This window comes from Nelumbo nucifera, chromosome 4 (assembly GCF_055504915.1).
Source record: "Nelumbo nucifera cultivar China Antique chromosome 4, China Antique-T2T, whole genome shotgun sequence".
NCBI lineage: Eukaryota > Viridiplantae > Streptophyta > Magnoliopsida > Proteales > Nelumbonaceae > Nelumbo > Nelumbo nucifera.
Genome location: NC_142652.1, coordinates 16,672,337 through 16,687,656, shown reverse-complemented (window position 1 = coordinate 16,687,656; position 15,320 = coordinate 16,672,337). Strand labels below are relative to the sequence as shown.

The 15,320-nt window shown below is 38.4% G+C and overlaps 2 protein-coding genes across 2 annotated transcripts; one reads left to right on the top strand and one right to left on the bottom strand.

The window, feature by feature from the left end:
- The first annotated feature begins 398 nt into the window (after positions 1–398).
- On the top strand, positions 399–2,680 carry LOC104598148 (protein PHYTOCHROME KINASE SUBSTRATE 1-like). Its single transcript, XM_010260080.3, has one exon. The coding sequence runs from the start codon at positions 911–913 to the stop codon at positions 2,480–2,482; it is 1,572 nt and encodes a 523-aa protein (XP_010258382.1). The 5' UTR covers positions 399–910; the 3' UTR covers positions 2,483–2,680.
- A 6,261-nt stretch (positions 2,681–8,941) lies between these two features.
- Positions 8,942–13,602, bottom strand: LOC104598149 (sphinganine C4-monooxygenase 1). The gene is made up of 2 exons (XM_010260081.3): positions 12,284–13,602; positions 8,942–9,657 (listed from the first exon to the last, which is right to left on the bottom strand). The coding sequence occupies exons 1-2, from the start codon at positions 12,503–12,505 to the stop codon at positions 9,106–9,108; spliced, it is 774 nt and encodes a 257-aa protein (XP_010258383.1). The 5' UTR covers positions 12,506–13,602; the 3' UTR covers positions 8,942–9,105.
- Positions 13,603–15,320: the final 1,718 nt, after the last annotated feature.

Below are 15,320 nucleotides of genomic sequence, written 5' to 3'. Positions count from 1 at the left end.
AAGACATTCAAGAATCACTAGCTTACATGGGCCACCATGCGGTTCCAATCGAGTGGCTCTCCTTTTGGCAAAGTGGGGATCGAATTCCTTAACTAAGGTAGTACCTGCATCGCTAGCTGTATGCCTAATTGGCTGATGACCCATGACCCGTGACCCGTATGGTTGCCCAGTTCTCTGTACTCGAAAAAAAAGATCGTTTGAAGGGTCCAAAATTCCAAATAGTCTGTGGGCAGTTAGAATCCACATAAAGCAATCAACAAAGTATTGTCGTACGTTCACTGGCAAAAAGCCCTTGAATATATCATATTTGACCAATCAAGATGGGTTTTGCTGTGATTAAGTAGATCCCAATCTGACGTCAGAAAAAATGTCATTAATGTGAGGGCGGGACCCCCTTATCTAGCAACTAGCATATATCTTACTAAAGAAAGGTAATGGTATGGTCTTCAATTTTTATCTTTTTGTAGGTAGGTTTGGAAATTACGTGGATTTGCTCATTTTACCAGCCTACCAGCATGAGGGTCCATCCTCGACGTACTGTCTTGTATCTCTCCTCAAGTGAAGTCTACTTATAGCAGACGACCGACTCTCCAGGAGCCAAGTAGTCTCAGTCAGGCTCAGCCCTTCCAATTTCCAAACCAGAACTTTTCTTCTCTCCGCCAGTTAATTGATCTTCTCCTCACCCACTAAAACATTTCCAGTTTCCCGCTTTTTTAGATACCATCAGAACACCTCGATCCGCTTTCTAAGTTTTGCTCTCCATTGAAGCCATGCGCCTGATCGTATCAAGCTTCTTATAACAGATGTGATGTGGCTCTTCTAGAGCCGAGATTTTCTCCTAGGTCCAGTCCTTCTCTCCTATTTCGATCTGGCAAATTAAGGTTTTTCCAAGTTAAAACGTACGTACGCCATGGCTATGGTCACAATAACCTCAGCCTGCAATACCATCCTCCCCAACGAAAATAACAGTAGCAATCAACGAGGCGCATCTTTCTCCTCTTATCTTAGTACTTCCGAACAGACATTCATACTAGAATTGTCTGAGTCTGCCCGGAAACCATCTTCGACCTTCATTGACCCCCAAGAACCTCTCCACCAGATAAGCATAGGAAGAAAGAAAACCGAAGACGGTGAAATCGATGTCTTTGGTGCAGAAAAATACTTCAACGGTGGGATGGATGAGGAGGAGGAGGAGGAGAAGCCAAGAATTGCTGAGATAAGTTCGAGGCAGCACCACCAACCTAGGCAAGAGGAGGAGCCAGTCGATCTACAGCGCAGGAGATCAAAAGTTAAACTGGGAACTCCGAGTACTTGTTCAGAAGCAAGTTATAACAGCCGGAGTGCGCTACTTTCGAGTCGTTTCATATACCCGTCCCCAAGTAAGCAAAGCAAGACACGTAGCAGAAGATTTTTCCCGGGCTTCGCTTGCAATTGCGTGTGTTCTGATAAGAAATCCGTGGATATTGACTACGAAATTGGGGAGATCAAGAACTCAAGAAATTCCAAGGTCAGTCAGGACATTCATGGGGTTCAAAAAAAACAAGCCGTCAAAATCGATCGTGTTGCATTTGATTTGGTCGGAAATAAGCAAATCCAGTTCAAAGAGGAAATGGGTTGCCAGAAACCTGATAAAGTGAGCGTTGGATTAGGCAGAGAAGAGTGCTTTTCATTCCCCGTGTTTAATGCTGGGGTGGAAAATCTGGCCATTAGAAGGCAGTTTGAAGAGATGAGGCGGGAGGAAGCAAATCCCCGAAAGTCACTGGAGGTGTTCGGATCCCCTATCCTGCAGAATGGAGGTGTCAACTTGAATCTAGAAAGGAAGTTAAGTATGTTGACTTGGGACGCCATTCCTAGAGCCCAGAACACGACAGCAACTTCCGGCAGCGGCCGAGCGTGCGACGATATGGAGAGCGATGCTAGTTCAGACTTGTTTGAGATCGAGAATCTGTCGAGCAATGACAACCCGTTCCTGATGAGGCAGACGTCCGACGCCATGTGGCCCCTATCAAGCTGTGCTACACCCACATCATGCTATGAGCCAAGCGAGGCAAGCATCGAGTGGAGCGTCGTCACCGCCAGCGCTGCCAATTTTTCAGTAGCGTCGGAGGCGCCATCAACTATTACTTCGGATTCTGATGGGATGATTCTCAAATCAACCACCACCACCAGAAATGAAACCAAGACCATGGCCACACCCAAGAACTTAGCGTCCAAAGAGGTCCAAAGACGGGGGCCTGGAATTCTACTGGGATGCAGGAGTCAGAAAGCACTGAATGTAGCAGGGAATGCACATAGAGTGCCAGCGGACAAAGCAACGTTTGAGATACGAAGATGTCACAGGTCAGAGTCCTTCGCACCACCAATGTCGAGGTTTCAGGCCGAAACCAAGGTGACGGACTATGAGTCTGCACATGCTCAACGGGCTTTCGGTACATTCATTCGCTCAGGCTACGGACGTGACTCAGATTCTCTATATATGTAATAGATACATTCTCATGACTAAGGCTCATATATGTTTTAATTGTCATAAATATTAATGGTCGTTAGTCCCTGTATTTGGATATGTAGGGAGATATGAGTGTTGTAGGCGATCCTATCCTATCCTAGCGTCGGCAGGAAAAGATCTGGGTCGTAATTGATCAAATCTATTCTTACTTACAAGCTATAGTTCAATCTGCAATATTTCTTCATTTCTGTTAAGCAGTTGATCATGCCCAGCTTGAACTTTGGATTACCCATGATTTAATTTCAGTGAAAGAAAGCAAGCAAATATCTTCTGATAAGAAATAGAGTAGTTCTAAATACACCCATTATCCATGCATCTACCATGTAATATGTGAAGCAGTTAGTCTCATTTGTGGTGAACAATGCAAAATTTACAGTCTCATTTGTGGTGAACAATGCAAAATTCACGGCCATCTTTGCTTCATGTCCATATACATTTTTTCCTCCTATGATGGGCGGAGCCAAGTATCTTAGTGGGTCCTTGGCTCCCCAAACCTTTTATTAAATTAAACCATTATTTATATGCGATTATCAAGTGAAGGGTGGATCTAAACCTAATAAAGTGGGTTTTTGGCCTCCAAAACATCAACCAAAATATAAAGGATTACTCTTTAACATTCCTCCGACCCTCAAAATTAAAAATATTATATATATATATATATATTATAGATTCAAACCTTATTAGGCCATTTTTCCCTCAAAGTCTACTTCTTCTATTATCTATCTCATTTTATTGGTTACAAGTGGGGGAGTTTGGAGGCTTTGGATTATCGATTTGGTTTGATATCAAAAACTAAAATGGGTAGAACCATCCCTGTCTGTCCTTGCTGAAGAAGGTAGCGTTGGCCTTAAGCCTTTTCTCTCCCATAGGCCATAGCACGCTCAAAAGATTACAAATCCAGGCTTTGGTTGACATGTATGTTTTTGGATCTTCGACCAATGCCGTACTACGCAATTAAAACTTAACAGTCAATAATCATCTCCAAACCTATCCCCGTGGCCTTGTCGGCTTTGTCTATAAAATCCGCCATCAACACATTAATTAAGCCCGTATTATGTCAAAGTTTAACAAAACAAAAACAAATGGACAGGGGTTTTGTCTTAACACTTATGGAGGAGAAAGGTCATGTGCCAGATAAGTTAAAAAATAAATAAATAAGTTCTAAGCCAAGATGTGAAGGATAAGGTGACAGTGAGTGCAAGATTACGTTATCTAGAGCGATTAGACCAGACAAAACATGAAAGAAGATCAGTGAATTTCTCTTTCTCGCCCAAAATACAAGGGACAGAACTTTATTTAATGCGTTGAACAAATGGCACCAGGAAATGACAGATGAAGAGGGTAGTTGTAGAAGGTTGTATTCTCGAATGCAGCTACAATAATAGTAAGGAAGGTAGCCAAGCAAATCAGATACTGTTCAAGGATTGAAAAGACTCTGTTTGATCATGCATGTAATACGTTTCAGTCTTTTCGTATTAAAATTGTAAAAAGCTCTAGTAACAGCATGGCACATGATCTAAGGTAACCCATATTACCTCTGTCTTTTGTACTTCTTGAATATCGTAAATGAAATAGTTTCAACTTACATGGGTGAGGGGAAAGGAATATGCCAAGTATTCCAGGTTCAGTACTCTGTAGTCCAGCTCCATCCAATTAGATCTTTCTACTGGGTTTCAACTTTCAATTAGAGTGGAGCTTTCAGTCTCAACTTTCGTTGTTATGATAGAGAACTGTTCAGCAAGGAATGTTGCTTGGAATGACACGCTCTGCTCGTAATAATCACACGCCACGCCCTCAGACGCATGTCAGTACGGGTAGGGTAGCTGCATTCCTTTCTACAAAACTCAGCCTCTTGGGTGGATCCCACGGTTGCGTCTCTCTTTCATGCTATAATGATGTATTGATGCAGGCTCGAATTCTGGAAAGAAGGCTTGCAGCAGATTTGAACCGATTCTAACCATGCACTAGTCGCTAGTCGGTATAATAAGTTGACAACAAATTAAATACTAAGGTCTAAGGTGCATCACAAAGCAGAAGAGAATACTAACTCGTTTGTGTAACATACGCCAATTAATGCGGGAGCTCTTGTTATTGCTCCTACTGGTTTTTGGTTCATGGCTTCTTCTCATCTAAGGTCCAGAGAATATGAACATCTTCTGTCACCTACTCCAAGAGAGAGGACTTTAAAATCAAATATCTTTGACATAAGATGTGGTGGGCATCTATCAGCTTTGGGTTTTACCAATTTTCTAATTAACTTTGATATGGGATGTAAGAGTTGAGAATTGTGTGGGTGGTGGTGGAGTACTGTTACTGTAATTGAGAATTTAAGATGATGAAGCAGCAACTGGTCCACAGCTAAAGAAGCCTTAAGAGACATTCGCATTCTCCTGCTATCATCATTGTAATTGACCAACTCCTAACAAGTAACTACACTATAAATCATTTGATATGGTAAGGCAGTGCCCTCAAGGAACCCCCCACAAGGCACAGGATAATAATAGAGATGGGGTTAGCCATGTGCATGACGGGGTCGAGGGGTAATACTTGAAAGTGAAGGTAGATAGGCAATAAGTGCAATGAAATATTAAAAAAGAACCTGTCACATCATCTTACCCAAGGCCAAAGGATCAAATGCATGTAAATTTCATTACATTCAGCGCTGAATGTAAAATGGGGTTTACTTTTGTTTCAGATTTTATTTTGTTTTATTTGTTTGTAAGAAGTGAAATAATGTGATTTCCACCTAATATTGTTAGGATCAGAGTCTTGGGCCTACGTGCCATTTGGCCCATTTGCAGTCTGGTCGATTAGCTGCGTTGTTACACTGCAACCGATCGACTATCCTTGTAATTATAAATAGTAATTGAAACTCAATAAGAAACATATAAGTTTTCCATTCTCGGTACCGCCTTACAAATATAAAAGAGAATGTAGGTAGGAGGGTTATTTGTTTTGTGGTGAATACGATCACGCAAGGTGAAGTGATCTCTACTTCATATAAGAGAGAATTGAGAGGTAGGAGGAAGGTGGGATGCAAAATTTGCACGACTGATGAGTGTAAATCAGTCGAACGAAAACAAAATTTATATCACGTAAGAGTGAAAATTATAGTAATAAAACAAATTCATGCAAAACTAAAATCAGGTGCAAAATGTATATTTGCATTGCAAACAAACAGAGCCTAACTGACTGAAACTCAAAGAGATAAAAACAGAAGAAGAAAGATGAGACATGTATAAGGGAAGATCTCTTATATCAAAAACTAGCAAATTATGAATAAAGTGAGTTGAAGAGGCGCTTGTTGATGCTCAATCATGAATTCCTGGCAAGCAAATTGATATCATAAGTGGACAGTAATCAGCGTTAGATTCAAGCCAAAGAAAAGATTCCAGGGACGAGAAACAGCAAGCTGGAAATTCTTGAGAGAGAGAGAGTCTTCGTCTATTTATTGGCCTGACATATCAATGAGTCAAACAAGCAAAGAAGTTACATTTTATCAAGTACCAAAAATTGGGACATATACACCCTTAGTAATTCTATCAATTCTTTTCTTCTTACCGACATTCGAGCCTAAAATATTCTTAATTGGTAGCAGTTAGGCATAAAACAAGTTGGATTTCAAAAAGTTAGCACCACCTAAATAATGTATATCTCAGCTTTGAAGCGTATGAAATGAAGAGTATAGCTGCAGTCCCTATTGAAAAGTCTAAGAGGGACATGTAACATGTACATATTGGAAAATGAATACTTAATTTAACCATGCTTAAGAACTGAGTCCTGACTAGTAGTTATGGTTAAAGGGATAAAAGAAGCAATAAAAATTCAACTGTTATAATGTTTCATTAATGTTTCTCTGGATAAATAGTTTTTGCAAATTCAGAATTTCAGAGTTCCTCTATATTCCTTTTTTTTTTCCAATTTTACGATGCATTTCTCTTGTGTTTATTCATTTCATTTAAACTTCTCATACGGGCATCCTATCTTCTTGACATACTAATCACAGAAAAATGGTAGGGAGTCGGTGAAAACGTGACAAAGAAATAGTGAAATAGCTAATCTGCTACAATAAGACCCGAATATATGTAAAAAATAATATTTTGGTTTAAGTGAAGCTTAAGCAGAGGGCCTATTAGCATATAGGTTAGATCTACAGCACAGCATTCCCATTCCCGCTTATGTTGATCGGTTGATCCTCTGGAACTGGAAGACCGAATGAGCTGGAGACAATCATGCAAATCAAACTGGGCTACTTATCACTAAGGGTGTCGATGGACCGGATTTGGATTGGACTCCATCCAGTCCAAAATCAATTTGGACGGATTGGATGGACCAACAAGATATATTGGATTATACCAATCCAGTCCAAAATATTTATTAGATTGGATTAGACCTGGTCCGTCCATAACAAATTTATATTAGATTGGATTGGATTAAGTCAATATCTGGTTCATTGATATAAAATAATAATATATGTGTCAATGGACCGGGTTTGGGTTGAAATCAATCTAAATCAAAATTAATTTGAACAGATTGGACAGTCCAGACATTGAATTGGACCAGTTTAAATTGGTCCAAAACATTCATTGGATTGGATTAGACCTGGTCCATTTATAATGGACTCACATTGAACTAGAACGAATTTGACCAAATCCAGTCCAATTGACACCCCTCCTTATCACGAGCCCTTCCGTAGAATCCATACACATGGTGCCACCTTATGCATACAGAACACTGGTGTATTCACTTGTGACAAGTAGCTCAGTCTGATGTGCAGGATTTTGTCTCCTGCCAATCCAGATAACACATAAGGAAAGGACTCAGTAAACAACATGTATGCATGTGCACACACAGTCACAGACACATGGGAGAGAAGAGAAAGAAGAATTTCTGCAAAGATGCATCTCCTGAAAGTGCTAAAATGCTATGCTGCATGCCGCATAGAGACCATCAGTCTAGTCTAAACCCAGTTGTTAAGGGCACTTCTTCAACGGGCCATCATCTAAACAACCTGATAAAGCTGCACTTCCCTTGCTGGTCGCCTACCTTTTTTACTTCTCTGTGTCATCACAGTCTTACTTGTAGCACATAGACTATAAAGAATTGTCTCATTAGCAGAACCTCAGGAACTATGACCCAGTCTGGGTTTGTTCCTCACAGAACGCTCTTCACACCAAGCTCACAGCACGTCTCAGCCGCACATTGAAAACATCTCCCATACTTGTGTTGTTATTCATGGGGAGATGTTCCCAAGGTGCTGCGCTGTGAATAGCAAATCCAGATTCGCTACGGCCTACCCAAGTAGAGTGCAACCCCTGAATCATAGGTGTGCATAACGACAAGGTTTAGTGGAAAGGCAAGAAATTTTCTTGGAAAGTGCATCAGCTTTCTTTCAAGGAATCTATGGAACTCCTTTTGATCAAGCAGTACAGGTGTTCTAACAACAGGGACTTGTGTCATCAGCTCTAGGTTCCATGTAATCATGGCTTTTCTTTCATAAATTCATCACAAAAAAAATACAATGTTTAGGTAATCGATTGGGTTGGAGCCTATGGAAGGCTTCCAGGGAAACCATTCTGTTTGGTTTTTCTCAGGCCATGGGATTTAAAGAATTTGGCTGGCGCACACACAATCATAATTGTAACAACAGCAATAACAACAACAATAATATAAGGGGAACCATCAGATGGATAAAACATTAAATGGGGCCATTGGTACAGGCATATTATGATGGTGGAGTGGCCATAGGCCCTCGTTTAATCCTCAACATATTGGAATATCCAATGGCCATGTGACAAACCACATGTTGATGATTGATAGTTGATGGTCATCTCCATGCAACACTCTCACACACAATTATTTATTTTAAAATAATTACCTATTTATTTATTTTCTATAAAAACAAATTTATTTGATTGCTTATTTAAAAACATTTTCATGCATGGAGATACCAATGTTGTTGGATAATTTAGATCCATATTCCAGTTCTTATTGGGTCAATGGATGTCCATTTGACCCAGTCTAGACTGGGTGACCAAGTGGTTAGATCCTTGGTCAAGTTGAGACACTTGTCTCAAATCTGGTGGAGCATAAATACTAATGTTTATCTCAATTGGTTATTCTGATAAAGGAACTCAACGTTGGAGGAGCAACTATTCAAGGAATCTCTCCCAAGTGCTTCTACACAATGAGAAAAAGCCATTTACTGAGAAAGGAAAATCATCCTCTCAGTCTTGGCTCTAATCAGATTAAGCTACTCTCTCTCACATATTGTTTGAGAGGTTGGTGTCTCGGGTCCAATACTGTGAAGCTCTTCTTATTCTCTTTTGCATGCAGGTAAAGGTGCTAGAGACTTCAGCCGTTCGATTCTACACACACTTGGTACATCATATTAAAACCAACATTAAAGATAAAAGTGCAAAGATAAACAAAATATAGGATACATCACTCCATTGTTAATTTTCAAAACTAAGTAATAAAGTACAAACTACAAATTACATATATACAAACAACATAAACATTATGGCTTATTAACAGAACAGATCTTCAAAAAGATTCAAGGTACACCGTGGTTACACAAAAAGGATCTAAAAAGGTAATCAATCAGCCTTGATTCCATTTGTTGGGCATGCTTCAAATCCCCCACCTTCTCGCTTTACAAGTGAATAAGGCATGTAAGTTCCAAGAATTCTATCCCACATGACAAAGAATGGCTGTGAAAAGTTGTACTTGCTTCCACGAAGTTGGTGATGAACATCGTGATATGCAGTGTTGTTTTTAAAGAACACATGGAAGAGATTCCCAGGAAGCCATAACCCAGAGTGGTCATCCACTGTTTTGATAATAGCGAAGGAGAAGAAGAAGATAGAAGTTCGGGCTGACATACCAGATAGGAGGAAAGATAGGGCCCCACCTATAGTGCCTAGAAGTCCTTCTAAAGGGTGGTTGTATAGAGCTCCAAAGGCATATGGTACAACAAGCCGATGATGCTGAGAATGAACATGCCGGTACAAAAACTTATTATGGTGCATGTATCTATGCGTAAAATATTGCCATGTATCTAGAACCAGCATTGCAATCAAGAATTGTCTTGCCAGGACAACAAAGGAAGGTGTCAAATATGTAGCTGTTCCATTATCATTTGCTTTTACCTACAACGGAAGACAGGAGTTTATTATATTCCAGGTCCAAGAATAAAAGTAGCCATGCTAAAATCAGCATATAACGAGTTACTGTGCATTTAGGTGGTTGGACTGGTGGGTTTGTGATCACAGCTTCAGCTTAACTATTACAAACAATATTTTATAAACATAATGTTGGACAGGTGGTGGCAGCTATGCAAGGTCAACACCCACCAATAAACCACCCGAAAAATAAGAATCAGATTAAAATTCAGGCCAATAAATATGAAACAACCATCATATTTAAAGCCTGGAGTTATCACATTTAAAGCCCGGAGTAATTAAAAAGGAAGCTGGAGAGTATCATAGCATTAGGCAATGCTCTGGAGCTATCACATTTAAAGCACTATTTGGATTTATTACTACTTTCACATTTTTTTCTTGTTTACATTTATTTACAACTTGTTCTAAGCGTACTATGGAGTCAAAAGAGCATTTCAATCATCTCCCATCGATTTCCTCCATAAAAAATATATCCCTGCAAATCCCATACTACACTTCATCCATTACCTCTTCTAGTTAATCAATTAACATAAATGTGTGAACTAAATTTGTTGATCATGTATTAAAAATAATCTATAGTAAGCTTAAAAAATTGGTAAGGTGAAAAAATGAAAGCCTAGATCTTCAGATTGATGGCTGCAGATATGCTCCATTGCAGACCAGAAATCCTTAAACAAATAGTAACAATCTCTCATTACTGACTGCTCAGCTATTAGTGTTTCATTTTACAGTACATGGAAAACCCTCCGCTACATGTTCTGTATTCATCTGATCCCTTCATATTACAGTTCTTGATCATAATCCCTTCAGTTAGAATTTATTTTTCACCTGCAATACTCCACCCCACTCCGGTGGTATGCAGTATGTAGGTTCATATTAAGTGTGATACTTTTGAGAACACAGGACCCCAGACTTCTTTTTTGGAAAAAAAAATAAAAGAGAAAGCCTTTATTGGAAAATGGTAACATTCAGGACTCCAAATTTGCACAATTATTAATTCCACATCAGCAAATTATGAGACAAACCCATGGTTGTGTTTCTAGAAGCTACCTTTTCTAGTTTTCAAAAATAAGGGTATTTTTTCAAAAGAGGTCATCTCTATTTATGGACCAAAAAACATAGGTTAGTAAACAATTATTGCTTTCTTCCTTTACTAAAACAGCATGAAAACAAAGTGAATTAAGAAAGAAAAAGAACACCTAAGTCACAGCTGTTCAAGGATCCTATTTCTTTTACATTTTTAACATCTTATTAATTCCTTTCTTTTGTTCATTGCAGAGAAGTCAGTTGTTGCCTGCTGCCTTAAAAAAATCCGATGCTCAACAATGCTTGGGGAGTGAATTTATATTTGATTCAAGACTTTTGAAAGGGTCACCTGATTTGAGGTCCCTGTAGATGCAAATTTCTTCTCTAAATTTAGCCTGTGAAGCTTGAGAACCATATCCAATCTATAAGTCATTTGGATAATCTATAGGTAAAGAATTATAAACAAATACTTTAGAAACAATAAACGCGGGATAAAAATAAGAAAAGGATAATGATCAGTTCTGAATCTACTGATATGGAGTATGGTAAGTTTTAGCATATAAGATGGGAGTTGCCAGAGTTGAGGATGAAGCCCCCAACAGTTTTTCTAAAAATATAGAATAAGTGGCACCCACTGAAGTTGGTAGCCAATTATCTTGTCCATCACATAGTACAATAGCATTGCATGGGACCTTAGATATGTCCCTCACAAGGAAGTACTTTACCGATCTGTATAATAGAAAATAAGATGGCTACAAGATCCGCAATGTCATAAAAAGAAAAAAATGTTAGGCATTAAGGAAAAGATAAAAAAAAAAAGAAAAAGAAAAAGCAGAACCAGAGTAAGAATATCAGATGGATGGGTGGGAAGAGTGGGGGAAAATAGTACTAAAAAAATGAATGTATTGAAGCGAACAATAGTAAGTAATTGTTGCTGAATTCAAAAACAATACCTGCTAAACCATTAACTAAGACAGGTTTAATTTCATAGACATATCCTTTAAAATGTCGTCTCCAATCCCAGAAAAATATATAGATATGCAAATCCTGGAGCATTTCTAGACGTCCATCTTATCAATCAAGTAATCTAAATCTCCTGATAAGCAAGATAAATTATTGAAACACCCCTAAAATTTCATGTACTGTACAAGAAATTATCAAGGACAAATGAAAGAGGTGGGAAAAGGAAATAAAAAGTTTTACTGGACTCCAAAGACCAAGCTTCCCCTCCCTCAATCCCCATCTCCTAATTAGGAGATTCCAAGTTTGATTTAGGAGCATCCCATCCACAGGATAGGTAATAGCCAGAAAACACAAGCAGAAGCAGAACAGTTATTGAGTATCATGAGGAACTGAGTGAACAAAACGAGCCAAATTCTCAAAACGAACTCCCTCTATCCCCATCCACGCAAAAGTTAGTTAAGGCACCAAAAGAATTCTAGTTATTAAGCATCATGAGTCATTGCGTATCATATTTGTAGAGACGTCTAGTCCAATTTTCAAAACGAACCAAATAGAAAAAATAAAGGAAAATAGTAAAGTCATAACAATTTATTTTGCTACTTACATTGAACAAGAGGATTGCAACAATAGCCTGGATTATCTGTTGAAGAAGAACGGCTTTGACAACAGTCCCTTTCGAGACCAGGTTCTTAAGATCTTCATCTTTCCTTGAGTGCAGCCGGTAATTGTCGAAGGATCCCAACAAGAAACAAATGCCGGAATAAAGCCAATAGACGAAAATTTGTGCAAAAGTTCCTAATAACTCCTCAGGCACAGAGAATTCCATGGTTGAGAAGATAACAACAACTCACTACAGATGCAGAAATTGGGGTTCCGACCCTCTAAAATCCGCAGCAACGCCACGAACTCGTCTGATAGATCATCAATAGACTCTTCCAAATCCGAAGTCTCGATCCAACCAACTCGGCAGGAGTTCCAACCAAAAACTAATAATGGGAAAAGATTTAAAAAAAAAAAGCGAAATTTAATTCAGCGAAAGGCCTTCGCTTGTGTACCCAAAATGAGTTCATAGCTGTGGCCTGTGTGATGCGAGTAAATGAATATGAAGCTCTCAAAATACGACGCAAAGTGCCTTAAAAAAAATAAATAAATAAATGCGACCCAAAGTGAGTTAAGAGCACGAGTTCCAATCACTGTCCACGAAATACGCCCCAAGAAGTTGAATTCCAGGTTATCCTCGTAGTCGCATTCGCACGTTACCCACTTGAAAGGGCAAATTTCTTAAAGTATGTTCATGGTTTAGTTAATCGATTAAAACTTCTCCATTTGTACTAATTGTCTAAAACTTCTCGTATTATGTTTCAAAGATTCCAAAAATATCCTTTATAATATTTTTCTCTTTTTCATACATTCTCTTTTCTCATCTCCGACTGTCAATGAAGCCATTGACGTCGTTGCAACATTAAGCGGTGAATGAAATCATTAGCTCCGCGGTCCTCTAGATACCGCTGCTACCATTGAAGCACAACAGAGCACTCTCTTTCTCTCTGCTGATTGGTTTTTCACTTTTTTTGGTTTGGGGAATCGACTGATTACAGGCTGAATGTTGGTGCCGGTTACAAATCCCGCAATCGCAACTAGGGTTTGACATCGGACCGGGGCTAGAGCCAGTGAGAAAGCGGAGGAAAGGAGACTGATCAGACCGAGGTTATATACAAGTGGGGTTTGGCACAACTGGGGTTTCATAGCTAGGGGAGAAAGAACAGGGTCGAGAGATTCAGCTTTTGGACGTGGCCTGATTCAGCCCCCCCCGTTGCAGATGAGATGACCCGCACTTGGACCTACATCTAACGAGGGTGAACCCAATGGGTTAAAAGTCTGTCAATCGATTCATAATGGTAGGGCTGTAAAACAAGGCTCCATAAAGAATCAAAGGTGAGATTGGGTTCCATTATAAATGCCCTGCCCATGATGGTAGGGCTGTAATTGGATTCGGATTAGATCCAATAAGGGATGTACAATCGGTCGGTTCGGTTCGGTTAAGTTAGAATCAAGGACCTAACCGATTATCCGGTTTGACTATTTTCTCCAATCGAATCGAACCAAATCGGAATTTAAAATCAAACCGACCTAAATGAATTCAGTTTGGTTTGGTTTGGTTGGGCTTTAATTCCACATAAATGATAAACATTGATCAACCACAAATGAATAATTTATAATTAATAAGTATTAATAATTAAAAGTTAAAATGGCCCCAAAACCCAATGGTTTTAATTAATTGACTATTAGTATTAATTAAACGTTAGAATGTCCCAAAGTCCAATGGTTTTAATTAATTAACTATTATTAATTAACAATTAATGATTAATCCAGTTTTTAATTAACAATTATTAATTAAAAGTCATTCACAAACAATTAAAGCCCAATGAGAAATTGCCAAATTCGTTATTGGAAAATATAATAATTAATTAGCATAAAGTATTAAATAGATCACATTAAATATTTAATATACTTCGTTAAATAAGCAATAGTTCGGTTTTCGGTTTAATTCGATTGAAAATCTATCAAATCGAGTGAGTCAAAACCAAAAACCGATTTTTTAAAAAACAAAAACCAAACCGAACTGATATCCAAATTAACTGAACTGAGTTTATTCGGTTTGATTCAGTTCGATTTCTAATTTATCAACCGAATTTGAATACCCCTAGATCTAGCTACACCATCAAACCTTTGGATCTGAATCCAATCCAAAATTATTAGATCTATAAATGTATTGTACTTGGATCGGATCCGTATTTAACCCACATTAGGGGTGCAAATTAATAATTCCAACCCCAAGTTTGCTTTATTGTAATCTCCATAGACTTAGCTATTTAATAAATAAAAACAAAGATAGCTCCTCAATCCAGGAGTTCCAAGGCTTCCAATGACTGGTTGTCTTGGATTTTTGTAGTCCAATAATCACTCGCCTAAAATCAATAAGGTAGTGGTATAATAATTCATTTAAATTAGTATTAGGATAATAATTAGAATTATACTGTAATCTAGTTTCCAAAACAAAGATAGCTAATCTCATAGGACCGCTTACTCCTATTAGATTTTCTAGAACAATATGCATATGCATTTTACTCCTAAAAGTAATAGATAAGACGGATTTCAATTGAAAAGTGGTTTACAGTTGGGTTGAGTTTGGAGTTCATGGTGTGAGCTATGATAAATGAAAAAACCATAAACATACAAGGAAGTGCAAGCATTTGTCCTCATAAACATACAACCGAAAAAAATGACAACCAAATTCATCAATGGTTTGGAGATTAAAAGATGAAGTTTGTCCTCACAAATTAAAGATCAATGTTTCAATCACCACCATGTATCCCAACATATAAACCCTATGAACAATTGATAAATGGAGACGAAGATAAAGAAACATGTGTTTGATAAACATAAAGAGTCGTTTGAAGAAGAAGAACTGTAAACAAATCAAAATAAACATAAACAGATCAAATCAAAATATCTAAACCCTATGAATAGCCATTTAAAGAAGAAGAAGAAGAAGAGGATAATACCTTTGACGAGACGAGCAGTGTTCTTCAGTCGAGACGAGTGGAGGTCTTGAGGATGCTTTTCTAGAGAGAAAACAC

What these genes read in the sequence shown, in the direction of transcription:
- LOC104598148 (XM_010260080.3), top strand. Translation starts at nt 911, where the DNA reads ATGGCTATGGTCACAATAACCTCAGCCTGCAATACCATCCTCCCCAAC.
- LOC104598149 (XM_010260081.3), bottom strand. Translation starts at nt 12,505, where the DNA reads ATGGAATTCTCTGTGCCTGAGGAGTTATTAGGAACTTTTGCACAAATT. An exon ending in TTGCAATCCTCTTGTTCAAT is followed by an intron (nt 9,658 to 12,283) that starts GTAAGTAGCAAA and finishes CTTCCGTTGTAG; the next exon opens with GTAAAAGCAAATGATAATGG.